The 27,393-nt window shown below is 36.2% G+C and overlaps 1 protein-coding gene across 1 annotated transcript; it reads right to left on the reverse strand.

Moving 5' to 3' along the window:
- Window positions 1-3,856: 3,856 nt before the first annotated feature.
- LOC141623759 (uncharacterized) lies at window positions 3,857-25,749 on the reverse strand. The gene is made up of 16 exons (XM_074439915.1): window positions 25,225-25,749; window positions 23,362-23,537; window positions 20,219-20,384; window positions 20,034-20,086; window positions 18,831-18,974; window positions 18,284-18,388; window positions 18,081-18,206; window positions 15,425-15,616; window positions 15,128-15,234; window positions 14,850-15,012; window positions 13,040-13,105; window positions 11,606-11,699; window positions 8,294-8,406; window positions 6,548-6,618; window positions 5,089-5,245; window positions 3,857-4,470 (listed from the first exon to the last, which is right to left on the reverse strand). The coding sequence occupies exons 1-16, from the start codon at window positions 25,556-25,558 to the stop codon at window positions 4,087-4,089; spliced, it is 2,451 nt and encodes an 816-aa protein (XP_074296016.1). The 5' UTR covers window positions 25,559-25,749; the 3' UTR covers window positions 3,857-4,086.
- Window positions 25,750-27,393: the final 1,644 nt, after the last annotated feature.

A 27,393-nucleotide genomic window follows, 5' to 3' on the forward strand; every position in this document is an offset into this window, starting at 1 on the left:
TGATAAATTCAACACAAAAAACCGCTTTCTAGTAATGACACCATTGAAGACCATAAAATACCGCTTTCTAGTATTAATTACTAAACATAAACCATTTATTGAATCATGCATCTTCTACTACATTAACCAACTCAACTAATGACACCATTAAAGACCATAAAATACCGCTTTTACATGAACTAACTTAACTAATGACACCATTTTCTAGTATTAATTTACTAAACTTGAACAAAACCACAATACCTTCCATTGTCTTCTTCGGGGGTGTCCTTTTAGTCATTTGTTTTCTTCCCATCCTCTTCACGAATCTTGAAAATGGTCACACTTTTTTTTCTTGGGCGATTTGGAGAATGAAAATGGTGATGAAGATTAATCGGAGTAGGTGATGAAGATCAGTCCGACATTTTTTGGTTGAGAGAAATGAGGTTAAAAAAGAAGAGAGAGGTTAAGAGGGTAATGCGTGAGTGAAGAGAGAGGTAAGGAAAAGTCTTATTTTCCCTGAAAGTAGCCGTCTACATTGAGAGCTGCCTTTTTTTTTCAATTGTCAAATTAACAATAACATATAATAATACCGACCACAAGGGAGACTAATGGTAATAAAAGAGAGGGTGAAGGAAAAAATAAGAAGATCACGATCTACTCTCTATTGTAACATGCTCTTATACTATTTAGTACTCCCTCTATTTAACTCCAAACACAACATTTTCCTTTTACACATTTGTCAATGCGTGATTTATAACGTAAATATCTTTAGTTTTACATTATGAAAAAATATAAAAGTTTCGTGTTATTATTGTACTCTTAAACGTGAATCAAACAAGATCTCACATGAGCATATCGATCGCCACGAATCGTAAAGATTCTCTTCATTTATGAATAGTATCAATAAAAGAAATGTTGTATTTGGAGTCAAATGGAGGGAGTATATTCTAAATTTTTATACATCTAATATTATACTGTATAATGAACGAAAAGGCTACGGCTACATTCAGTGTATAGAATCTTCTATACACTGCGAGTAAGGTAATGACACGTGGTAACATGTGATAAAATCTTTTAAGTTTAATTTTGTTATATTGGAAGGAAGACAAAATTCTAAAAATCAAATATAAAATTGGATTAATTGATGAAAACACTCTTTAATGTTGCACCTTTTAAAACTTAACACCTTATGAAAGGTTTTTTAAAACTTAATACCTTAATGTGCACATCATTCAAATTTTGGTACCTTAAGTGGATTTGGGCAAAAACAAATGTGAAATACTGCCGAGATTGAATCAACCGTGACTTGTAGTTATAAGAGGGAAGGGAAGAGGCTGAAAATGTGAACGGAGTACATCATAAATACGTCATCATATCTTTAAAAAATGGCCAGAATATTCCATTTTTTTGGCCTAAATCCAATTAAGGTACCAAAATGTGAATGATGTGCACATTAAGGTATTAAGTTTTAAAAAAAAAAAAAATTATTAGATGTTAAGTTTTAAAAAGTGCAACATTAAAGGGTTTTTTCATCAATTGATCCTATAAAATTTGAAACTTTTCCCAAAATTATTATTAATTTCCTTATACCAAAATCTTTTCAAATTTGATAAAATTATTATTTTTAATTCTTTCCTGTTTTACATTTTTTTCCCAAACAAAGTGGTACACCACCCCAACACCAATCCCTTCACCACCACCGCCTCCTCCCGCTAGTAAATCACTTATCGGCGTTGACGAACGCATATGGCCACTAGCCCACTAACGTGAATCCCCCACCCCCATCGCCGCACCAACCGCCTCCAACAAATAGCAGAACCGATTGAATCTATCGCCTGTACACAACCAATTCACGCCGCCTACCACATGTTTCCATAAGCCACCATTGTCGTGACAACCACCACAAAGGCGTCATCCTGCCAACAATCTTATCGAATCATTGACGTTATTAAAACAAAACAAATCGAACCATTTACGGTATTAATATCTTCGATGTTATTAGTTCGGGATGAAAGAAGGCGTGTAGGTCGTCGATGATGGGAGACGGCGTGTGTCGCCGGTGATTGGTGTGTTGGTGGCTGTTGTAGGGTTGGATGGGTGGCTGAAGGAGGTTAGTGATAGGGAGATGTTGAAGATTGGTGGTAAGGGAGGGGACTCAGGGGAGGTTGGAGTGTGCACTGAGGTATCTCAGTTAACAAAGATGGTCACTTTTTTTTACTATTAACAGACATGTCACCATTTCAGAAGCATAGATGTCACCATATTAAACTAAACTTATAGCACTACTATAATGTTCATCTCAATTAAACAAATGTAAATATTACAGCTTAGATGGTCACATTTAGAACTATAAAGTACGTCATCATTTTGCCTAATTATTGTTACCATTTTTTTATGCTTTCACATTCAATCAACCACATCTTAAAATAGGTACATCAGCTAACAAAGATGATCACTTTTTTTACTATTAACAGACATGTCACCATTTCAGAGCATAGATGTCACCATATTAAACTAAACTTATAACACTACTATAATGTTCATCTCAATTAAACAAATGTACATATTACAGCTTAGATGGTCACATTTAGAACTATAAAGTATGTCATCATTCTGCCTACTTATTGTTACCATTTTTTTATGTTGTCACATTCAATCAACCACGTCCTAAAATAGGTACCCTAGCTAACAAAAATAGTCACTTTTTTTACTATTTACATACATGTCAACCACATCCTAAAATAGGTACTTCAGCTAACAAAGATGATCCCTTTTTTTTACTATTAACATACATGTCACCATTTCAAAAGCATAGATGTCACCATATTAAACTAAACTTATAACACTACTCTAATGTTCATACCATTTAACAAATGTACATATTACAGCTTAGACGGCACTTTTAGAACCATAAAGTATGTCATCATTCTGCATACTTATTGTTACCATTTTTTTTATACTTTCACATTTCAATCAACCACATTCTAAAATAGGTACCCCAGCTAACAAAGATAGTCACGTTTTTTTACTATTAACAGATATGTCACCATTACAGAAGCATAGATGTCACCATATTAAACTAATCTCATCACACTAAATTAATGTTCAACTCACATAAACATACCTACATATAACAACTAAAATGGTCACATAATAACACTCAAACATGTCATCATACTTCCTAATTATGGTTGATGGTGTATAGAAGATACTATACACTGAGTGTAACCGCATTGAGGATCATCTGTCCTATTTGGTGTCCCATTGTATGTGCCACACCACTTACCTTCTAACACATCAACAGGTTTATATATTTGTTGCAATATTTTATTTTACCATTACTGATGTGTCAAAAGGTAAGTGGAGTGGCACACACAATGGGACACAAAAGTGGGACAGATGATCCTTACTGGTGTAACCGTAGCATTTTCCTATAATGAATAATGAATTTACATGTATTTATGTCATCATTAAAGTTTCTGGTTTCCGATATCATGGCTCATAATCTATCTTAACCTCCCGGGAAAGCTAAAAGTTTGTACTTGTACTAACTTTTTCTTTCCAATTGTCCAAAAAAGAAAAATTGTGGTCATTTTATGGCACATTCCACTTCTACGGCACTTCCTCACCTTCACCCATTTCCAACTAAAATCCTAATTGAAAATTTTTAACCCTAATTGAAGACAACAAAATTTACATAAAGTTTATCTACCAAAAATTATGTAATCCATTGATAATACTCTATACTTGTTAGATACGAGATTTAAGATCTATAATTGAAGAATGTGGGAGAAATTTAATGAATTTATGTTTTAGGGGAAAGAGATTTTTTTTGAAGGCAGCTAGCGTTTGTAAACTTGATGAAAATTATGTATATGACAAAGCAACCACATTAATAATTTGGCTAACTCAACTACCTTCAGATTATGTTTGTAACAATTCGGCCTAGAACTACAAATCTTCTCAAACTGACCAACTGTGTCAACATATGCAGTACGAAGTACAGGTCAACTATGAACAATTGAACAGCAACATTTAATTCCCCTTCCCTTTTTCTGAGATGACAATTCACTTTCACGTCGAAATAAACTTCCAATACGCGTATTAGCTTCTAGCCATTACTCGCACAGGAGATATTGATATCCGACTGAAATAAGCTTCAGAAGCAGATACCATAGAGCGATGAAAAGCCATAGCAAAAGCAGTGATCAACATTACAACAGACGCCCAATAGAATCGAACAGTCAACCAATCTCGCCTTGCGTCATTGAGTATCTTTCCCAACACCACTCTGAGCCGCCGGTCTCTTAGGAGTAACTGATAGTTGCGGGTGCTGGCAAATGACTGGGAAGATGACGTGACAGAAATACCCTTCAAATAAACACTAAGCATCCACTGGTTTAAGACATCTGCAATAGCTCTGCAAAGCTGTTGCCGAACTGGTGCAGCCTCATCTGATAAAAAGGCTCTCACCAACGAAGAACCGTCCTGTTTGTAAGAACAGACGATATTGACAAGAGATGTTTATTGATGTAATAGTATCTTAGAACTATCTTAGGACATACTATAACCATTACATTTATTTTCAGAAATAATAAAGCTTTCGGGTACACTAAGAACACTCCTCAAAATCAGAATAAATGGAGCCAAATAGAATATTTGTATGGAGCGCTTTTATCACCAAAAAAAATTTAGTTTTTATAGATTTCCGATTGTCTAGGCAAGGGCGGCTGAGGGCCAATCATATTTTAGGTGTCAAAAAGTTGATAAGTTTGAATATATCCCAAAATTACTTTTCCCGTTGCATTTTTCATATTAAAAACTACAAATTCACCAAAGTTCTTATTTTGCTTCTGCAAACATATCAAGACCACTTCACCCTGGGCCCCTGGCATACAAAGAAGTCTTTGAGTCACCTACATAGTTTCTAGAATATCATGAAATTATTAAGATGATGTATTTTCTCATCTTATAAGCAAATGGCCCTACACTCTTTGAGTGGTAATATTAAAGTTGGTGGTGGTGGTGGTGGTGATAGTGTTTTTTAAATCATACAGCATATGTAACTGCAATACAAGGAAAGGTAACTTCTGGCAAGTCACTTACAGCTGCAACCAATAGTCTTCTAAGAACTACACCATCCTTGGAAGGTAAAAGGCGCAAGACAAAAGCAGCGACATCAAAATTTTCAGCAGTGGCACTCGAAGATCTCAATGCCGCATCAGCAGCAGCATCAGATGCCACAACCCCACGTAGGCTTTTCCTGGTGGAAAATATTGGCCAAACAAATTTCAATAACCTCACAAACCCTTTCAAATTATAAACTCAATCACATAGTGATACGGAACAGATGAATACTTCAGTTGAGGAACAAAATGTAGCGGGAACAGTTTCATTAAGTCTGGGCTTTTAGCTCAGACACATATAACAGGGATACACAATATAAGGCAGCAAAAATTGGCGTGTGGCAAAATTACCAAAATCAGGCCGCGACTGATTCCCAGATTAAGTCTCAAACTGAAATTTAATACCATGGCAGAAATTACGACATCATTAGCCATGGATATACATCCTACTAAAAGTCTAAGAGTAGATTACAAGTTGATGCAGAGGAGGTTATATGTATTCACCCTTTACCTCTAGAGGGTTAAAGTCTAGGGTGCTTCACCAGCTGGATTCTACGTTTAGCAATAGAGTCATACTATCTAGCGTACATAGTAATTGATCTATAACAGTGTCTATCATTGACTCATTTCATACAACACGTCTCCGTGAGCACATTGAAGCGACGATGGCTTAAGGCAACAAAAGGTACGACGCAAAGGCGTGCATGTCTCATGCAAAATATGAAACTGCTTTTTGCAAACTAATTTTAATTTTCAAAATAGGATTTCATGCAACAGCATTCCGGATTTTAGAAAGCTCTAACACATTGTAAGTGAATAATGTGAGGAAGATAATGGCGTAAAAGAGCTGAAGACACTTTGATGAAATGCACAAGGAAGAGTTAGGTGCCCCTTACCCAAAAGCATATGTTTCATAAAATGCGCCAAAACCAAAACAAACCACACGGGAAAGAAATAATTAATTCAGAAAATCTTCAGCAAAAACAAAAAAAAAATCCCACAAAAATAACCACGCAAGGAAAACCATTTTCCACAGTAGCCAAATCGAAAACTTGTTTACCAGGAATGACAGAGCCTGAAATGTTATGGCCTTTTTTAAAAACTCGACAGAGTGTTTTCCCAAAATACTGAATCACCTCAAGAAAAGTTACTTGTCATCACTCCTACATCTCTCTTCTCGTTTGCCATATGAATTTTCAGGAAAATGTACTCAACTGTCGAAAGTGTGATGTCAAAATTTTATAACAAAAACTAGTTCTAGCTTAGGTTCCGTCGAAGCGTATAAGTCAATGATCATTATTAATACTTCAAATGTGACTCATGCTCTGCATTTTCCGCTGATTACTGGAGCTAGTGTACTCAAATTTGTAGCAAAATAATATTTTTTTGATTAAAAATACCTATTTAAATAACAGTCTCTGTAAGAAACCAAATCGTACCTTGCAGCACCTACTCTTAAGAACAAAGCAAGCCTTTTCCATTGAAACTCCCGTTTTCTATCTAAAAGAACCTGCAGAAAACATCAGTTGTTCAAGAAACTCTTATAAATGGCCTTCATAGTGTAGACAAAAGAAAGGGAGGCACAAAACAACGGACCACAATAAATTCACTTGAAAAAGCAACAGCAGCAGTCCTCTTCTTGTTTCATAAAATAGAAGGATATCCACTAGATAAATATTGCACAACATGTTTCGATTCTCACACCATGCATAAAACTCCCTCCATCGCATTTAGACAGTGGTGAACCCATGTATGTGGATCTGGGACACCGGAAAACGAAAAACTTTTGTGTGTATCTTGTCCAATTATTAGGCCAAAATAAATAAAATTAGCCTCTACATTTTCATGGGGTGCCCCTAATCCCTTATCCTCATTTGACTACGATAATAAACAATGTCAAATTTAGCCAAAATTTAAACAAACATACAATAGTTACAACTTTTCGTAAATGTATATAAAAATATTTCAAATAAAATGTGACCATACTATATCTGCGCATATTTTTGGAGAAATTAAAGTTGACGGGTTGTCATGTCTCAAGGAACACAGTTCCAGATTTTCTGTCGTCAACAAGTGTCAAATGTCAATGTCTAATGGATGCTAGTATGATACCGTTCAAATCCTGTATCATGGTCCGTAATCAAGGTATGATTAAAAAAGGGTTTTTCTACATAGGTTTCGGCGGTATCCATCACCTTATGGCATCTTTATGAGGACTTGATGTTGCTAGGTTGCACCGTTTGTCCAACTAGTCATTTGTTTGGTTAAAGAATGGAACAGCATTTTGATGTTTGTAACTCATTGTTGCATGTTTAATGGTGAGATACAATTTGGTAGAGGTGGTTGCTTCAGTATACCTACTTATTTCTTGGTAATATGGAATCGTTGCACGCTTCATCATAAATGGTCATGTTAGCCAGCCCCAATTCATTTTTCAGACAAAATTTTTGTTGGGACTAAACGGGCTATATCCTATTTCATGTTGTATCCAAGAAGCTACTTGTGGCTTAGAAAATGAACCCCAGGCAATGGATTTTAAATAAGTTAGGAAAAACATAATCATTACTCAATTATTCACAAATCGGTCATCTTGCAAGAGTCTCACAGAACTTTTTACGTCTAGATGGAGATTGACATCTACCCACTTTATTAGCTTAACGGCTTGCTTGGATTTAAAGTTTTTTATTGACGAGTAATGGGTACAACGGAAAATTGGGGTGGTGGTAGTGGGTAGAGAAAGAGGATGAAGATAGGCAAATAATTATCCGATAAAGCGGGTGGTATAAATTACCCCGAGTTATGTATTATTCTCATATGTATGGGAGTTATAACACCAAAAAAACCCCTGATCCTCCCTTCATCCCTCCTTATCTTCTGTTCACAGCCATCATTTTATTCTTTTTGTTCTCTGTTTCCAATTCCATTAACCCTAGAACAGTTATCCCAACATAAGCATACAAGAGAAGATAGAATGCGCATATAATCACAAAAGCAATAAGTTTTTCTCCTACCAATATAGTAAATACGCTGGAAATCCATTAGTAAATAAGAAAGAAAACGCAGACTTGAAATTCAAATCCAATTATCCTCCACCATGAACGAAGAAATTACTGACACCCCCACTTACCCCGGCATCAAAATTTTATCCATGTGAGCAAACTCTAACTTTAACTAATTGCACTTACCGAATGCAGAATTTTCTGTGATGCGTCAGAATTATCTGTAAGCAATTTACGCACAACATATGGGTAAGCAGCTTCAAAAGTCCTAAAATTTTCATCTGCAGCAACTGCTAAACCTGAGACAACCATAAAGACTACATACGTTAGCAAGTTACCACCATTAAATGCATCCTTTAACGCAATAAGGAATAACACTAGAAAAGAAGAGAGCAAGAAATTGAAAGCATATCCCCTGGACAGGACATTCTCCAATTCAAGCACTAGCACAAAAACACAACTTCAATGCACAAACACATCACTTCAATACCAATACCAATTCCCATACCCCATACCATACCCCTACCCTCTAGCACCACTATCACCACCACCACAACCACAACAACAACCACCACCATAAATTAATACTCCCTCCCATCCACTCTTTTCTTCCCTATTTCCTAAAATGGATTATTCAGGTTTTCTTCCCTTTTCCTTTTTGAGAAAGTTTTTATTAATATTATACTCTTACCTCTCTCCACTCATCAAACCCCACTATATACTTTATTAATATTTAATTCTAATTATTCCTACCTCTCTCCAATAACCAAACCCCACCCATCTCTTTTATTAATATTTAATCCTAATTATTCATACCTCTCTCCAATTACCAAACTCCACTCATATCTTTATCAATATTATACTCCCACCCTTAATCTCCATGCCCACTTCAAATGGGAAGAAAAGAGTGGGTGGGAGGGAGTACTTAACATTAGGGAAATACTCAGGATACTCGAGGACTCGAGGACTCGAGGTATGACATTTTGCTAATGGTGCCTTATGTAACTTTCCATATAGTACCCTTGAGCTTTGGACTTGGTGCCTATTTGAAGAAACTTCCATCTATAAATTTTCAAAACTATAGAACTTGACACTTCAAATAATTCTTTTTATCAATTTTATAAACACTTTAACTAGTTTATACTGAATAGTATATACATTTTTTTTACAATTTATAAAAGCTAAAGGAAATACTTTACAACTTTTTTGGCACTCTTATATTATTCATAATTTTTCATTTTATCAAATAGGATAAGGTATACATTTTGATGATTTCGTTACTTTTTTTGTAAATCTTATTTATATTTTAAAAGCCTTTTATAATTTTATTTAATTTTGGAACGTGCTAAATTTAAGTCATCAATCTTCTTCCGAAATATTGCCAAAAAAATAAAAAAAATAAAAATTGACTTAGTTCGGATTCAAACTTAGTTGTCAAATTGGTGTCCACGTAGGATTGGGTACACCTTATCTAAGACACGTGACACCGTCTAAATCCAATCGCAAGAATTGAAAAGGGAAAAAAATAGCGTGCCTAGGCACGCTATTAGGAGTAAAGAAGAACAACCATTCCCAATGTTGTGTCTATATTTGAATGGTTTTTTTCTTGTGGTATTACACTAGATACAACGTTACCGATTGTGTGTTCGTCCCGTGTCTTAAGTTTAGTATTTTTCAATCCTAAGTGGACACAATTTTGAGAAATTAGTTTTGGAATAATTAGATTGATTCCAAAAACAATATTTTTTTTAAGTATTACGGAGTATTTCACAAAAACAAAAAAGAATTGCAGTGTTTAATAAGTATCTTAATTTTACAATAAGATTCAAATAGTATGACATTACGACAAGTAAAGAGTCGTCAACGACGACATGTTGGGCACTTAACCAAAGCTCAAGAGTACCATGGATGGGAAGTTTAAAATTAGGTACTATTGGCAATATATCAAAACTCAGTGGTAGCACTTGAGACTATGACGATCACAGTTTTATTTAATTTACAGTAGGTCTCCTGAAAGACCGTCTCCCACTAAATCAGTGGGAGACATAACATGAAAAATAAAAATTAAAAAACTCTTTCCCCTCATCATGTGAGAGGTCTCTCAATAACGCTATTGAGAGACCGTCTCTCTAAAGTTTTTGTGTTTAATTTATATGCTCAAAATATATGCAAACCTTATAAAATTATAACCGGTGCAGTTATAAAGAGGCGCGAAAAGAACACAACACACGTAACGAGACTAGGCTTAGATTTAACTATTAATAAAGCATCTTATAGAGTTTCACCCAAACTATAACCTAATTACATAGTACTACGTCCATTTCTTCATCTTCTTCCCATTTTTAAAATCCTCTTCACATATTTTGAATAGTGGGAAGAACACAATGAAATGATAGGCACTGCTATTTTGGTTTGATACATTAATGAAGGAAAGTGAGCATCCATTCTAGGCTTGACCTGTGAAGCATCCTTCAGGGACTTAGATGATTTCCATTGGCTCCATATTATACAAACCATCTTCGAGTGAATAATGTGTAAATTCCCCAAATCAACAATACATTAGCTCCTCTATTATGAAAACATTTCTAGAACTAGAGATATCTTGCCTTTTGTGAATACCAAAATAAGCAAAAATTTGTTCCTTGCATCCAATCCCAAAACTTTATCAAAAGAAACAGGTTGAGTAATTCAAAGTTAGTCCCTAAAATAGTTTAAAAACAATTTGGGCTCATATTGAATTGAAAGATGTCAAATTTTTCGTTGGCCCTTTAACTACTTGGGCTTTCTTGAAGTGGCAATTCTATAGCTCTTACATTCTAGGGCCATTGCCACTCTATTAACTTGTATTTTTTTGTTAGCTTCCTCATTTGGGGTCCTTTTCCTTGGTATTGGATTGAACAAGCCAATATGGTTGGACTCCTGGGTTCGGAATCGACCTACTCCCCCATCTCCAAAGACTTTCACAAGATTCCTAGTGCCTTTAATGGTTCTGTATAAAAAATTTCAGCAACTACTAATAAGGTCTGTGTTTCAATAACACTACTAAATATGCACAAGTCATTTTCAAAGAATAATCTACTAAAAACATAATTATTTTTGGGTCCTAGATCATCTTGATTAACATGATAAGATACTTTAAAAACCAATATACTAGTAAGCTATAACTCACCCATTATAGGTCCCTAACCGACCTCGGAAAGATAATTGCACCACTTCGAATATTGTACACCTTTTCAGATTCAAGAATTATGTGCTTAACCTTAAAGAGAGAAAAATTACGGTAACCCCATGAAACCACCCTGACACTGGAGTTCAGAACAGCAATGCAGATTATAATAAAGCACAAAGAGCATATGAGCCATTAGTAAGCTTGTTTAAAAGTACAAAGGCGATAACTATAGCAAAATTATAGCACAACCGAACAAAAAGACAGCGTTGTGGAACTAGGTAAATCAAAATCTACCACATGACGTTGGACGATAATTGGTTATATTATACCTTCCAGAGAAGCCAGAGAACGCAGCAGGAGTGTGTAGTATGGGGGCATGCGAAAATGATACTTCAGGGCCACAGACAAGATTTTTCCAAGGACCTTCATCCAAACATAGAAAACCGGAGTGAGAAACAACAAATGAAAATAATGAGGCCACAATTTAGAAACTTGCTACTTTTAATATTTTTGAAGTTCAGTAGCAAGAAATACTTAACATAAAAAACATATGGAAGCAACCACATTTATGAGTTATGAAGCCTCATTGAAAAAGGTCCTAACAAGTTGGTGGTAACTAGTTGTCCTGATCAGACGTCCTCACTCCTCAGAAGGGAAAATAATTTCAAGCGGTAAGAGAATAGCGGCAGCCGGGAGGAGCAAAATGTCCTTGAAAGAATTATTAATCCACAAGGATAGATCAATGTTATACTCCAAAAATAGGTGAAAGGTACATTGAGCCAAAACCTACTGCGTGTATTAGGAACGGTGCCCACACTCTAGTGCCACCTATATCGTGTGTGAACCTTCCAGAATATTATCCTTACACTGTCTCCTATCTTATACTCCCTCCATTCCAATCAATTCTATACATTTGATTAAAAAAATATAATTCGCATGCATTCAACAAATGTATAGAAATGATTGGAATGGAGGAAGTATCTAACAAGAGAGAGGAAAGCAATGAAATTTAAGCCACAAACTTCTGAGGGTATCTAAAACTTATGCCCCAAGACTGTCCCAACCATTAAAGTGGAATTTATACCTGCTCCTATGATATAATGCCATAAAACATCAGACTTTAATGGAAAACGGCACAATCATTTCTCCACTTCGCTCTTATGTACCCTTCCAAAATCCCCTTTTATTTCAGATCTACAAACTCGACGCAACTAACCATGTGATCCTTTTTCTCAGTTCCATGGGAGACATGGAAAATGCTTAAATAACTCGTCATGAAGCTTCGACAAGTCTGAAGCAGACAGTCAAACTTCTAAGAGGATTTGGCAGAATTCGTTACTCGCACGTTCGAAATCAGAAGAGGAACTAATAATATCATAAAGTGCATACAAATGCAGGAATCCTCGTTAGATGATGTTCTTTTTTAATCTTTTAGCAGAGAATTTTGGGATATACAGATATAATGCCCTCCATATAAGAGAAATAGAAAGTCGAGGAGGCAGATCTTGTTTCCAATCACTGAGACACCAGGACTAAAGAAATGGATCATCTCATGACATGGAATAGCGAGACATGCAAGTATGACATTAATTACACCCTATATTCTTAAAATAACCGTCTTGGTGAACAAATTTTCCGCTCGACGGCGAGATGTCATCATTTAGTCTTCAACATGTCAACATATTTATTAACCTATCTCAACTCTTGCAATAAAATTTATGGTAAATAAATGATCAAGGTGACGACAAGTGATCATAAAAGACCTTACTGAACTTGACATCTGGAATTCCATCATTAAATTCTACCTCTCCCAAAGAATTTTCCAGTTCCTGTCAAATAAGCACAACATTAAACGTATATGACGGTAAAACTGCGTAGTAGATGAAAAAATATTATCAGCATTAAGAGATGCCTATGAGGAAAACAGGAATGGTCAGCTATGTTACTTCGACTTTTCACTTTTAGGACCATACCTGTGTCGACGACACGACATGGATATCGGTATGGACTCTCTATGCGATACTTATTAGTCTACACTTCTCTAAGGAGAGCTACACCAGTGAGTCTCGCACCACCAAAAGTGGAGGAAGAGAGTTCATAAAGCATTTAATATTATATCTATTGATTTAAAGTTGTATATGTCAAACTTCTTTCCATTATACTTTTAGTTTTTTGAAATATTTCAAGTTTAGAAGTGTATTTTTGCTTTAAAGATGTGTCCCTGCACCCGTATCCTCATCTTAGAGCAAAGTTCCGGTGTGTAAAAAGAATAGTTAGACCTAGTTCAACACTTAGATATATACCCACGTCCGACACACTCGTACCCAAGTCACAAAAACATAGATGGTCGGAGAAGATACAGACTATGTTACTTTGACTTTTCATAGGAGCTTGCGGATCCATATTCGACACTTGACACTTGGACATTGGTATGACATTCAGATACTTCATCTTAGACCAAAAAATTGACAATTTTGCATAAAAGAGACAAGTTTTACACATGGTTACAAACCCATGTTCGACCCTTTGAACCGAGTCTCAGAAACATAAGAATTGGTTACCCATAAGTAACACTACAAGTAGTAATGACTCATGTTCTAGAGACTTATTCTTTGGTTTTCTACCATTATCTTAACTACCAGCATATCATCAAGGTTTAAAGTTAAGACAAAAAGCCAAATGGCTTCAAACATAGCTTAAAAAGAGCGTCTTCAAGCATTTGTAAGAACAACATGGTCAGCTTGGGTGCCACCTTTGCAAAAATCGCAATGAGGAATGTTCACTTACATCCGAATTTCCCAATTCTTTCTTCTAATTTTTATATGTCACCCACTCACCCTTCCCTTTGCTAGTAATTCAATACCAATATCTTACATGTTCCCCCTCTTAAAATTCCGAAAAAAGGTATTGTTGTATGATAATTTATTTTGAAAAAAAAATAGTTTGCAAAGGAGCGCCTCATGCGAATGAGACGTAAGCCTTCGCTTCATGCGACATGCCCCCATCTCCACTGTGCGCCTTGCCCTTTTTCAGAATAAGACTTCAGAATGCTCAAGAACTCTATAATCCAAGCAACGCCTATCTGCCACAGACGATGTAAAAAGTCTACGTTGACAAACTGTTCAGAAATCAAATGTTCCGAGAGGCTAACAAGTCTGAAGGGTAATTCCTTAAAAAAAGTCAGACAAAAAGTGACAGGCTTAGGGTGCATTCTCCTTTACAGAAACATAGGCTCGAACTTCTGGCCCATACTTGGTCGAAGAAAAAACTTGGATTTCAAAGTGACAGTGCCTACAGTAATTAATTTGACATCAATGACGGAACTTCCATAGCTATGGCTACATAGCAGGGATAGAGGGAACACATGGACAAGACAGCAAATGTTCACTGACCGCTCAATGAAATGACCGTCCAAAAAAAAGTTAGATATTCATCAAATCATGTACTTACAAGTCAAATATACCTACCACAGTACCAAACACACATTTATATTCTCAAATACGAATTAATAAAAAAAGATGCAATAAACTGTGATTGTCATGAAATTAAGATGGAGGGAAGCAGTCCCAGTACCATTGTCACAAGACGAGTATTAGTCCCAGGTACGACAACATCCATTTCAGAAAGAGCCTGGACAAGAGAAGCCCAGTCTCCATTTACTATATGTATTATTGATGCAAGCATTGCCAACTGATGTTTCCTTTCCATTTGGCACATCAAACCAAAGTCTAAAAACCTGGCATGGCAGACAGAAAGACATCATAGAAACGTGTCAAGACACAATAGATGATCAACAAACTTGAACCAACTTAAAATCATAATAAAATAATACTCATAAATATCAACAGCACCCTATCTGTCCAGAAGTTGTGTAACGCAAGTTCCCAGGGTGTGGATCGGCATGCAGGAATCCTGTTTCAAGAAGTTGGATAAGCGATGCTTCTACTCCTTTGCTTACCTAGATAGATGGACGAAATAGAAAATTAGCTTGTCATGCCATTTGCAGTTTGCGCTAAGATTATTTCACAAAAGAGGTTCCTCCGCATATCACTCCAGCAGACATTCTCACCAATGGGGATAATGGTATCATGATTTGACAGTATTTAAAATATTTGTAAATCAATGTGTTGAGAGCAAAAGTAACACACCAAATCAAGAAGACGTTGTTTTGCTTCAAACTTTTGTCTCTCGGCATAGCCATCATATGTAGCTCCAGTTGAGACCAAGAGTAAGTCATTTGGATTTTCGCCAACCACCCAATCCATAGTCAATATTCTTTTTCTTGTGAGGTGCCGAAAAACTTTCGGAACATGGATAAATGGGAAAGACGAATGAGCCTCCTGAAATCATATGAATAGTAAAAAGGAGATATACTGTAGAAGATCGCAATTTTTATCATGATGCAAACCCTAAAAACTTACCTAGGCAACATAATATTTGCAAACAAAAAATTTCTTATATTCAATGAAACATTAAATCTTGATTACAATCACGGTGGTGATATCATATGTTGCATTCTAATCTCTCGCGGCCAATATCGCCTCAAATGCGGTAAAATACAATTACAGTGATCTTTTGAATGGGCGTGTTTTGTGGGCTACATGAAAGACAGCGATATTGGGATACTATGAAAGATACCCTTGAACCCTCAAGTCAGGTTCAAGTGTTGCTTATTTCCATGATTGAAGAATCGAGATTTTGATCCTTAAGTCTTCTTTTAATTGAGGGCACTCTAGACATTTTCTTACCTGGGTTGGTGTTCTTTTGAGGGTTGGTGTTCTTTTGAAGGCGAATGAATGGCATTTTGCTCTACTCATTCTAAGTGAGAGGGTTCTCTCTTATCATGTATTTCAAGATCTTATTTATTTAAATGGAAATTCTATGTTATACCCCGGGTTTTATATGTTGTACCCCTACCTTTTTCATATTCTATGGAGTACCCTTGAACTTCATACTTTTTCTGCTTCGTGGCCTCCTTCAACTCTCCATTAACTTTTCCCTTCCGAAACAAACCCCCTTCATCCTCCATTCTCACCTATTAACGTCGTGTCACCCTCCTATATAAGACGCATCACAAATCACCTTTCACAAGCACAAACTACTCTAAACACTTCCTTTATAGAACATGAAATGATAATGAAGGTTTCATGAATTATTAGATAGGTTCATAGACTATTGGATGGATTAATGGGTAATTCCACGGGTTAATAGGTAAATGAGTAGATTAATCAGTAATTGGAATGGTTAATGGGTGGTTCAATAGAGCAACTAACAAACAAAGTTAGCATGAACAATCAATAAGGTCATGGTATAGACTAACACAGAGTTCAGGGGTACACTATATAATTTCAAAAAGACTGGGGGAGGAGGGGGGACAACTTAGAAAACCGAAAAACTCGTGGGTTATGTGGAATTTCCCTAAATTATTATTTAGTTTAAAGTTTTCAACTTTATCATTCTTTATGTTTAGTAGCATGAACTTGGAGAAATTTTATATTGTTGCGTGTGGAGTTAACATCATGGGGTAGTGAAATTAGTTAGGGATTGGGCATTAGTGCGTCAATGTATAAAAGTAGTGTCTTTGATGTGAGAACTTGATTAATTGCTAGCTATTAGGTTTGATTATCACTAAACTATTAGTCTTGTAAAACTAGTTGCCTGAAATAGTCCTGTGTAATGTCTTTGATAATCTGTCAACTTAAGAAATTTGAGGCCTATTGATTTGGTTATTGAGGGAGTAAAGACAATTACTGAGCTCAATTACGCCGGGGAAAGAAATCTGGGGTTAAATTCATTTTAATTGTCTGACTCGTCTTGTTAAAGTTAATAAAATGAAAGGGTATAAACGAATTAATTGGTACTCTAGTTGGTAGTTTGAATGACCATAAATTATTGATCCCCTAATTGAGGATAATTACCTAACTGGCCTATTTAATAATTAATTCCCTTTTCCGAGACCTAGATTTCATAACATGACAGCCCCACTAAACCCTTAACTTTCTAATTAGTTGATTCAGTGTCTCGTTTGCCCTTATTTGCCTTGGTTTAGATATTTTATTTGTTTGATCTTTTGGTTGTTTTGAATAGTTTAGTTACTTTCAAAACCATCAAAATCTGAATTTAATGACTAAATAAAGTTGGAAACCCAATCCTAATCGTCCTTAGAGTTCCGATCAGCCCGACGCCGACGCCATATATCCTTATGACTGAATTATATTTAAAGCTTCATCACATACCATCCATGGTCCAAACCCAATCCTAATCGTCCTTAGAGGTGATGGGATATGGTGGTGATAGGGTGGGGTGGTGGAGTGGGATGGTGAGTCTCGCAGGGAGGGTGGTAGGGCTGGTGGTGAGGGTCCTGGGTATGGTGGTGGGGTAGGATGAAAACATGAGGGTATATGGGTTTAACGAAATGGGTACAATTCAGTATTCCAGTGAAAGATTCAGAGAATGGAAGTAAAAAATTAAGAAAGAAGATAGCTTTATAAAGAAGCCTCTCCTATGACAAATAGTTTAATAATGAACTTTAGTTTTCTACTCCAACTCTCTATTCCAGTGTGTCACAAATAGTTTAATAACGAACTTTAGTTTTCTTCTCCAACTCTCTATTTTAGTGTTATTTTGACGGATTTTGACTGCAAAACTAGATGGCAAGAACTTTTGTATACCTTACTAGCAAAGAGAGAACCAACCTATGAACTTAACTACATTAAAAGCAGACATAACAAATAGAAGTTGTCCAACTGTATCCAAGTACTCTCCAAAAAGAAGGAACATAAAAAGAAAAGGACTGAACCATACCAAGAATCGTAAAGCATTTCCAGCTTCCAATCTATAGTCTAATTCTCCCATTAAGCCCTTCCCAAGTTCATCAGCGTATAAGCGAATATCATTTTTTCTTCGGGCAATCTTTTGCAATAAGCCAAGCTGAAATAACCTAAAATTGTAAAACTTAGATTCTCTCATAGAATATAATCATACAAAAAAAAGGGATCTGTACAAACCCCAAGGCGAAGAATGTATATATCTCTGGCAACCAGATGATGTAAATTTGGTCGCTGAACTTTGATAGCAACTGCACAGCCATCACATGTTGTTCCTCTGTAAACCTATGATGAGTTAAATGAAAACAATGTGACATAAGAAATGCTAAGAATAAAAGTAGTCAGTTTAACAAGGATCTCTCAAAAACATCCTCTCAAATACGGTGGTAATGTTGCGTACATATATTTCAAGACACTGAGTTAATAATGTAGCTATGAAGTTCCACGGGAAGTGAGACCATGCATTATTATGCAATACTCCTAAAATTGGGGAAAAGAATTTGAAAAGGGTCTTGCAATTTGCAAAGCCTATTCTCCAAAATAGTGTTCAGGATTCTACACACCAAGATATTATATTTTCAATCAAACAAAGTGTGTGAAAGAAATTGTACATTAGTATAGCTGTATAGGTATGTGTTCACACTCCCCGCCAACAGGAAGCCACTTCCTCCTCATCAAATATCACACCTTCTACAGTAGGCAGCCAATATATACAAAATAAAAGTACCTGACCGAAGGAAGCTGCGGCTACAGGTTCTTCAGATATATAGCTGAAGAATCGTGACGTAGGAGTGCCCAACTCTTCCTCAATGATCTTCATAGCAACAGCTGTTGGGAAAGGGGGGATTCGATCATGCAGCTCAGACAGCGCCTGCAATATAATAAGTAAATCTAACTGCAGAAAAAAGTCACATTGTGTACTGAATAAAATATGTCAGATAAACTAACAACAATTCAAACACTTTACAGTTGCTGCGAAGGAGACGAAGGAAAATAACAGAATGGTATGTGGAATTGAGTAAAAGAAGATGCATAATTCACAAAAAAAAAAAAAAGATATTAACACATGAAACGCTTAACCAAAATCTTAAACACGAAAACATTGATGACATAGGCAGGTGTAAGGTCAACCAGCTTTTACCAATAGGCAATTAGGCGAAAAGAACAATGAACAATACATCTTGAATTATGCATACTCAAATGATAACCGTACTCACAAAACAGGCACCCAAATAATCGTCATGAGAGGTTGTGTCACTTAACAATGATTGTCCCTTGCTTTATTCAGAATCATTGAGCATACTATGCTTGATTACAGCACAGGGTATGCGAAAGATGGACTGAGTAGTAACTCCGTAATCTAAACATGCACCAATGGGTTCAAGTCAAAAGTTGTCTTGCTCAAACATGGAGTTACTGCTCATTCCAATGGTTAAACCGAAATTGAAATAAGGATTAATTCATAACTCCTGCCATTCGTATATTTCTTTTACTAAAGAAAATAAAAAATACTCCTACCTTTTTCTGATCTTATCTTCCAAACCTCCTACTAAGAGTCACTTTTCGCAAAATAAATAATTGGGATATTAATTATGAATTATCTTTCCCTTCTACCAAAAAAACAGTACTGAGAAGAAGTAAAGATCATTCCAAGTTGACATTCGCTGTAAAATGCTCATTTTGGCTAAACTAACATTTGGCAGGAATGTTCAGGAAAAGTATGAGTTTTAAATACAAAAAGTAGGAGTTTTTCAAAAACAGTGTATAGGAAAGATATTAGTTTTCTGGGAATTACAGTACACAGCAAAGTTATGAGGGAAGCAGAACGCAAGTTTATCTTTGGAGGAATCATGTATAAAAGCAAATGGAGGGAGAGAGGGACATACAGAATATCAATACTACGAAAAGCATACATAACAGTTCATCTAACCTTGGAGATCTCAGGGCCTATAATATCTGGCCTTGTTGAGAGAGATTGGCCCACTGCATAAGAAAAATAAGTCACGTGACTAACCACATAAAATTAGCATGCATGTAAACATCATTTGAAACATAGCTCCTGGCAAGAAATAAAAAAGAATTAATATAGTGAGCATGCTCAAGAGTATTTCTAACCTTTGATAAATGTGGGGCCTAAAATTAAAAAAGAATCTTTAAGAACCTTCCCAAAATCATATTGCGATGCGTTCTCTGTTTCCTCCACAATAGTCCCTGAGATGGCGAGTCCTCTCATTCTTGAGGCATGAAGTTTAATCGCAGCAGAAGAAAATGCGAAAAATACCTTCAACAAGAGTAAGTAAAGAAAGTTATAAAGAACTCCTGTAGGATCTAATTCACAACACAGCTTTGGGAACAGCGCTATAAAATAGCATCGTATGAACGTATTCACATTATTAGACAACCAGGAATTCTTTCAAAACTATTTTCTATTTTCTAGAAAAGAAGATAAAAAGAAGAACTTCGCCAGGATTATGAACGCATTCACATTATTAGACAACCAGGAATTTCTTTCAAAACTCAAAGGACGCTATAACGTAGAAATTATTGTTCTTCAAAAATCAATAGATCAATAGAGTAAATCAACTAATCCAAACCCTATAACCGGCACTCCCACACTTTCCAAAATTAAAAAAGAATACAACCAAGAAACCAAAGAAAATACCCAGCACCAGACATTGCTCTAATCCACAAAGGATCACCAGCAGAAAAATTTGAATACTTCAATCACTGTTGTTAACTTGAAAGAATCATAAGAGATTCATCGTTCAATAATTCCTCTTAAATCCAACATAATTCCTCTTAAATCAAACCTAACTTGCAACCAACTGCAACATAAAATTAACTTCACGGATTAAAACAAACCATAGAACACCCACATCTCAACAAAGCACTCCAGGAGTCAATAACAAACTCTATAAAAGCTACGGGCGTGCAATAAGCCAGTCTTCAGATGACAAATCTTTGCCGTGGACAAAAAACGCTTGTGTCCAAGCGCAACAGAAATTAAACTTCGAGCAAACCACATGTCCACATCATCCCACTATCTCAAATAGTCAACAATGAAACCCTCAAAATCTCTAAACGCGCAAATGTGCAATGCTTCAGTTTTAGAAGAGAACTCTTTGCTACAATCAACCATCAAAACTTACTATTGCCCCATTGAAACCATAACAAATTCTTGTCACATGTATTAAAATTTGGCTTTAGAATTTTAGAAAGGGTAGTTGTATGCATTGTAGTAAATCCTGATCTCGACACCACATCGTGACCTGAGTTATCAAGGTTTTTAAGGTATCTCTAACCCATTTTGAGGCAATATGGACCGCATGTACGCTGCAACGCCATGACGACCTGTTCTGAAGTCCGTCTCAATCCGATATTCAATACCATGGTTGTATAGTGATTGACATGTACTTGTCTAACTACATTACCCATGAGCTGCTCACGGCTACTTCCTGCTGGCGGTTACCTAATTGTATTTGCATTATGGGAGGCGGTCTCAGCAAACTAGACTGAATCTCTTAAAGAGTGGTTCCTATACTATGCGCTTCCTATACTATGCGCAGGAGAACAAGATCCATCAAAAGGGAGGATCTATTCCAAAAAAAATAAAGAAAATAAAATAAAATCACTGTTACATCATAGTGCACTGATAGTAGCTTCAAGTTGGCAAGAAACAGTTTCATAAGCAATCCCCGAAAAACTTTTAGCAGCTGCGTAGCTACCGAATCCACTCAAGCAAAAAAAAAAAGAACAAGCGGTGCTCTTGAACATAGACACACAGATAATATCACAGAGCTAGTAAAGGCCAAAAGGCAAAAAGAAGCATATGACCTTCGAAATAAGTTGATAAAAAATAAATGTTACAACAATAGAAAAAATCTGTTTGTATCCCAAACAAGCCAAGGAATGGTATTACAAGTCTAAAAATTTCTTTCTTCGCAGACATGGAATATACTATACGTCTAATGAAGGTAGCATTAAATATTATACACCATATTATCTTCAAATATGTTTGGGCTAATGTGATTAACATTACAAAGCATACACTTCTGACAGTGTTACAATGGATAATGATGAAGCATGCTATTTGAGAATTGAGAGTCTTTTTGGGAACTCAGTATTTAGAAGAGCTTGAAACCCTAAATTAAACGATTTTGGGAGATTTTCAACCACGACAGGCAGAAATTAAAGTTGACAAAGAATAAAAACAGCTATGGCCAATGATAGAAACCTATGTTACCCCGACTCTTCGGCCCGTGTCGTGCCGGAGTCGGAGTGTCGGACACGGCTATTTTGTACCGACATTTTCAATTTTTTGATCTAAACTGAAGTGTCGATACGTGTCGGACACGCGGCAGCTAAGTAAAGTGTCAGAGTAACATAGATAGGGACGGTAGTGATTTGACACAGAAACAATATTTAAAAATGGTGGGTTTTCATTTGACCTAAGTTTTGATGTTTTGTGGGAATTTTTTGGGCAAATGAGGTTATTGAACAAATTAATTGGACTTTTGGGGTTCATCTCAAACTATTCGGAGCCAATGGGTCCACGTCATCAATTATTTCATTTTTCTTGTTTTTAGGACAAGCGGCCAAGGTCACTAGCGGTTTTACTCTTGTCATTTGGCCATACTTCCTCTAACTTTTAGAAACATTGACGAAATGAAGCCGCTGGGATTGCTAGCGTTTTAGTAGTTTTTATTTTCCAAACACGCTGCAAGTATTACAAAAGGAGCGAAGAGGAGGGTAAGCCGCTAGGGTCTCCAGAGGTTTTAGTCCTTATTTTGCATACCATTCTGTAAGTTTTAGAAAAATGACAAAAAAGGTAAGCAGCCAGTGTTCATAGCGGCTTCTCCTTAAAACAGGAAAAAAAAAAAAAAATTATTGATGACGTGGACTCATTGGCCCCAAATAGTTTGAGATGAACCCCAAAAGTCCAATTAATTTGTCCAATAACCTTATTTACCCAAAAAATTGGTTTTGTGGGGTCATGATAATTTCCATCTCTCACTATTTACTGTTACTCCTCTTTAATGAGACTTCCCTTCATATGCCCAACTATGATCATTATAAATTATATGGAAATAAATCCAGTACAAATGAATTCCATTATTACTTGACGTGATGAAAGTTGAGGCTTTTCCAACCTCTTTGATCTACACACTGCCAAATTAATTGTCCCAACTCCTATAAATAAATATATAAATATATCTAAAGCATATGTGGTCCTTGATAAATTGTAGATATGGTGATACCTCGAGAAATCTAAGGGCAACAAGATGCGGCCTGCAATTGAAGTAATCAGAGATTTGTTGTGCATCATAGAACTCAGGAAGGGGCCTTGACCAAAGTTTGGAGATAGAGTAAAAGTAATTAGCATAAGCTGCCAACGCTTGGACATCAGCAAGTAACAGATCCATCCCAGTGAGTGCTGCGGAAAAAGACGTCTGATGTCAATACAATCTAGTTTGATAATATGACTCATTTGGATAGACACCGGCATTGTTGTTATAAAGAGGGATGGGATTGGAACAGTAAGTTGATTCTCCAAAGGCATTTTAATTTCAGTCTCGTGCAAACACCTTTATGTATGGCATCTAGTTTTCCAACTTTGTTCAATCTCATGATCCTCATCTTTTTTATTTCATCATGAGGACATTCTTTTGAATTCTCAGAATAAATTACAGAGAGAATATTAAAACTGTAATGGCAAACACTTCATAGAACTCTCCATGGCGGTCATTTGTTTACTTATTCCATTTTGGTCAATTGTTTACCTTTCTATTTTGAGAATGCTTTTAATAAACAATTTGATCCTCCACACTTAATTTGTCCACTTGTCATAAAATAATTGGCAGGTAAACAAATGAGCATAATTGTATAAGAGCAATAGCAATAGTAGTTCTTAGCATTGGGGTTGTTACCAAGAACTTTATTTTAAAAGTTCTTCTATGGTGTGTTTGGGAACAAAAATTGTATTCTCAAATGCAGATTTGGATCAATTTACATTTTTGGCAAACTTATTAGATTTGGATTTCCAAATCCCTACCAAATTCAAGTAAGGCTAAAATAAACTCATTTAAAATCCACTCTCTAACCCCCTTCATTTCAAATCTTTATTTCACTTTGCTAAATTTAAAATGAGACATTTCAAATTAAATTTTTGTTGCCATAACACTCTCCTATTGCATTTAAAAGTTGTTCTTATTTTTAAGAACCAAGTTCTAAAATAAGAACAAACTTTATAAATATTGGAAAAATGTACAACCAATAAATATAGCTGTAAAATGTGTTGAACCATCCCCTATCCCCTATATATACTAAATGAATAGGCATCTTCACAAATTTTCCCTCCAAAAAGCATCTTTCTGAATAAGGTAACTAATAACAATTACGTATACATTAACTAAGTAAGGTAACTAATAATTATAATAATTTATTTCATTAACTTATTATCTTTTCATTAAAATTAATCTTTTCATCAAATTATATTTTTTTTACTAAATTCTAATCTATACTCTTTTAATTAAAATATTTTAATATAAAAATTGTATCGAACTATGATTTACTAAATATTGGACTGATTCTATTATTTTAGGATGACTTGACTCATATTATCTACAAAACAAAATTATAGACCGTTTTAATTTTTTCGAAACAAAAAATTGAGAAAATTTATAAATTGGAATCTTTAGTTTTGCGGTATAAAAAAATATTATTTACAAAAATACATTTCAATATGCTACTCAATTCTTTAATTAACTTTTTCAACTTTTTATTTCTCAAAGCAAAATGCAATGATGAGAAAAATGAACAACTAATGAGATACCACTATTATATATGTAATTTAGTAGAAATAAAAAAAACTTTAAAAGCCCACGCATTTAATGCACGGGTCTAATCTAGTTTAACATTATTCATTTTATAAATTTTTTCATCTAAGAACTTTATATAAAGTTCTTCTATTATGAACAAAAATTCTTAAAAATTGGGGTTGGTGTATTATGACATGGCATGTGAAAACTTTATATAAAGTTCTACTATTGCTATTGCTCTAAGGAAGGAGGGTATGGAAGTAGGAAGAGTGTTGTAGACAAGAAGTAAAAAGGAAAAGCAACCTGGATAAGAAGGGTGAGGCCAGGAGGGAGTTTGAAAAGTAGTGAAATTAGGGTCCTCCAGATGACGAAGCCAAACAAAGTGATCAACATCAACACTAGTAGTACGAGTAGTCGGGGTAGTTGGTAACAGCTGAATCGCCGAATCAACGCCTTTAACAAAACCCTTCTTTAAGAATTCCCAATCCTTTTTAACAGCACCAAAAAAGTGCTGGAAATTGCCAATTGCAGCACAAGCAGGAGTTGCTCGTTTCTTGGAATTCAGGGTCACTCCATTTCTGCTGTTGCCAATTGCAGCCGCAGAATGTGCCCATGTTGTCGCCATACAATACCCCATCGACTGCCTGCTGATTCTACTCTTTCACTTTCCTCGCTTCTTTATTCTTCTCTTTTCACATTTCGGAATGGAATTTGCCAACTTCTGTCTTTTGATCGAGTGGACGAGATAAGCCCTCAACGTTTTGTGTTTTTATTAAGGGTAAGGAAATACCATGGACTAGTTTTAAAATATTGCACCCGATTGGATATATAATAACTTGATATACTGCGTAGATATTAAGGATTTATTTGCACAAAATATAATTTAAAATATTAATACTAATTAATAATTCAATACAAAATATAATTGTTCCGGGTGTAATTCCAGAGCAGATTTGTTTACCACGTAAGCTTGGTGAAATGATGTCTTTCCTTGTCTCGACTCTTCCTTTCTGGTCTCTCCCGAAACGATGAACAAACCGAGGGCTCGGCACAGACCGAGCCGTCTTTCACTCCGACGCTTAAGTCGCAAACTTAAAGGGATTAAGTTGTGTGTTACTTGACAAAATATATTGTAGAGAGATAAGGAGTTTATACGGATGAATAGTGAGTTTTAGGTTAGATTGTGGATCCCCTTCTCAATGAGAGAAGTGGAGTATTTATAGACTTTCACCTTTTGTCACGTAGTGTCCAAGTGGCCAAGTGGCTAGCAGGTGGAAAGACTGTTCTACCCTCGGCCGAGGGACCCATGGCAGCCTGTGACTCCATGCCGAGGGGTCTTGGATATGAGTACGCGGATATGTCTCCTACCTTTTGGTTGCCACCGAGACCCAGTGGCCTTGACAGCGCTGCGTCGGATTAGGTGATCTAACATGTTGACTTCTTTGTCTTTTGATCTTTGACCTTGTTCAATATGTTGACTCGGTCGGCGGGTGCAGAATATGCCCCATCAATTTGCCCCCAGCGTAGTCTATGCCGTGGTATGGACCTTCGATGAGTGTTGAGCGTATTCTGCGCAAGTTGAATTTTCTTCTCCGGCTTCCTCTTCCTCGGCTTGCTTCTATTCAAAGCCGTACCATATCCCCCTCCACATGGATGTGTAATGGACATCAAATGTGGAAAAGAAGATGTCATTGCGGCGGCGGGTCCAAGGTTGAGAGTCTTAGGATGCTTTGATTGCCTCCGGCCGTCCAAGCTTGGTTGATCGGTGGCCGTTTGGCAAGTAGATAACAAGGAGCGTGTTGAAGGAGATACGTCGATTGGCATTCCGCCAAGTAGCGTGTCAAAGAAGATTGGTAATTGTTGTGACGATTGACATTCCGTGGTCGCATGCTGACACGTGTCTCGTTGTTGATTGGTTGACGTTTCATGGGCTTTGCCCTGATTGGTCGGATTGAGTGGGCTTTGCCTATAAATAGGCGATTAGCCCCGAATTTGGCCTTCCAAATTCATTCTCTCAAAAAATTTTCTTCTTTTCGCTTAGTTTTCTTTGACGAAACTTCTCTCTAGTCTTTGAAGCGTTACTCGGCGTAACACTCTTCCCAAGGTAAAGAAACAAATTTTCCAACTTTTAATTGTTAAGTTTTTGTTGTGAACATGTCTTCTGCTGATGCCGGACCTAGTAATCCTGCGCCGGGGGGTTCCCCGTCGCGCCTTGATGAGGAGGAGGCACTGGCCGCCATCCCGATAAGGTCTGGGGGCCCTAGGTCTCCTTCTCCTGAGGTTGATGATCAGTATTTGGAGGATTTCTCGGATGATGGTGATGGTGATGATGACGGTGATGATGAGGAAAAGACTCATTCCGATGAGGAGAGGCCGCAAATCCTGGACCACGGCGACGCCTGTAAGATCGGCCCTGATCGTGCTTGGACCAATAAGTTCGTCAGTTGTTCTGGTCCTGATTTTTTTTAACAT

Source organism: Silene latifolia, chromosome X (assembly GCF_048544455.1).
Source record: "Silene latifolia isolate original U9 population chromosome X, ASM4854445v1, whole genome shotgun sequence".
NCBI classification, from domain to species: Eukaryota; Viridiplantae; Streptophyta; class Magnoliopsida; order Caryophyllales; family Caryophyllaceae; genus Silene; species Silene latifolia.

Bases quoted from the DNA above. Each gene is read 5' to 3' on its own strand.
- LOC141623759 (XM_074439915.1), bottom strand. From the start codon at position 25,558: ATGGGGTATTGTATGGCGACAACATGGGCACATTCTGCGGCTGCAATT. The intron at 13,106-14,849 runs GTACTGGGACTG...CTTATTTGACAG, and splicing joins ATACTCGTCTTGTGACAATG to GAACTGGAAAATTCTTTGGG. The intron at 5,246-6,547 runs GTACGATTTGGT...ATTTTCCACCAG, and splicing joins TTAAGAGTAGGTGCTGCAAG to GAAAAGCCTACGTGGGGTTG.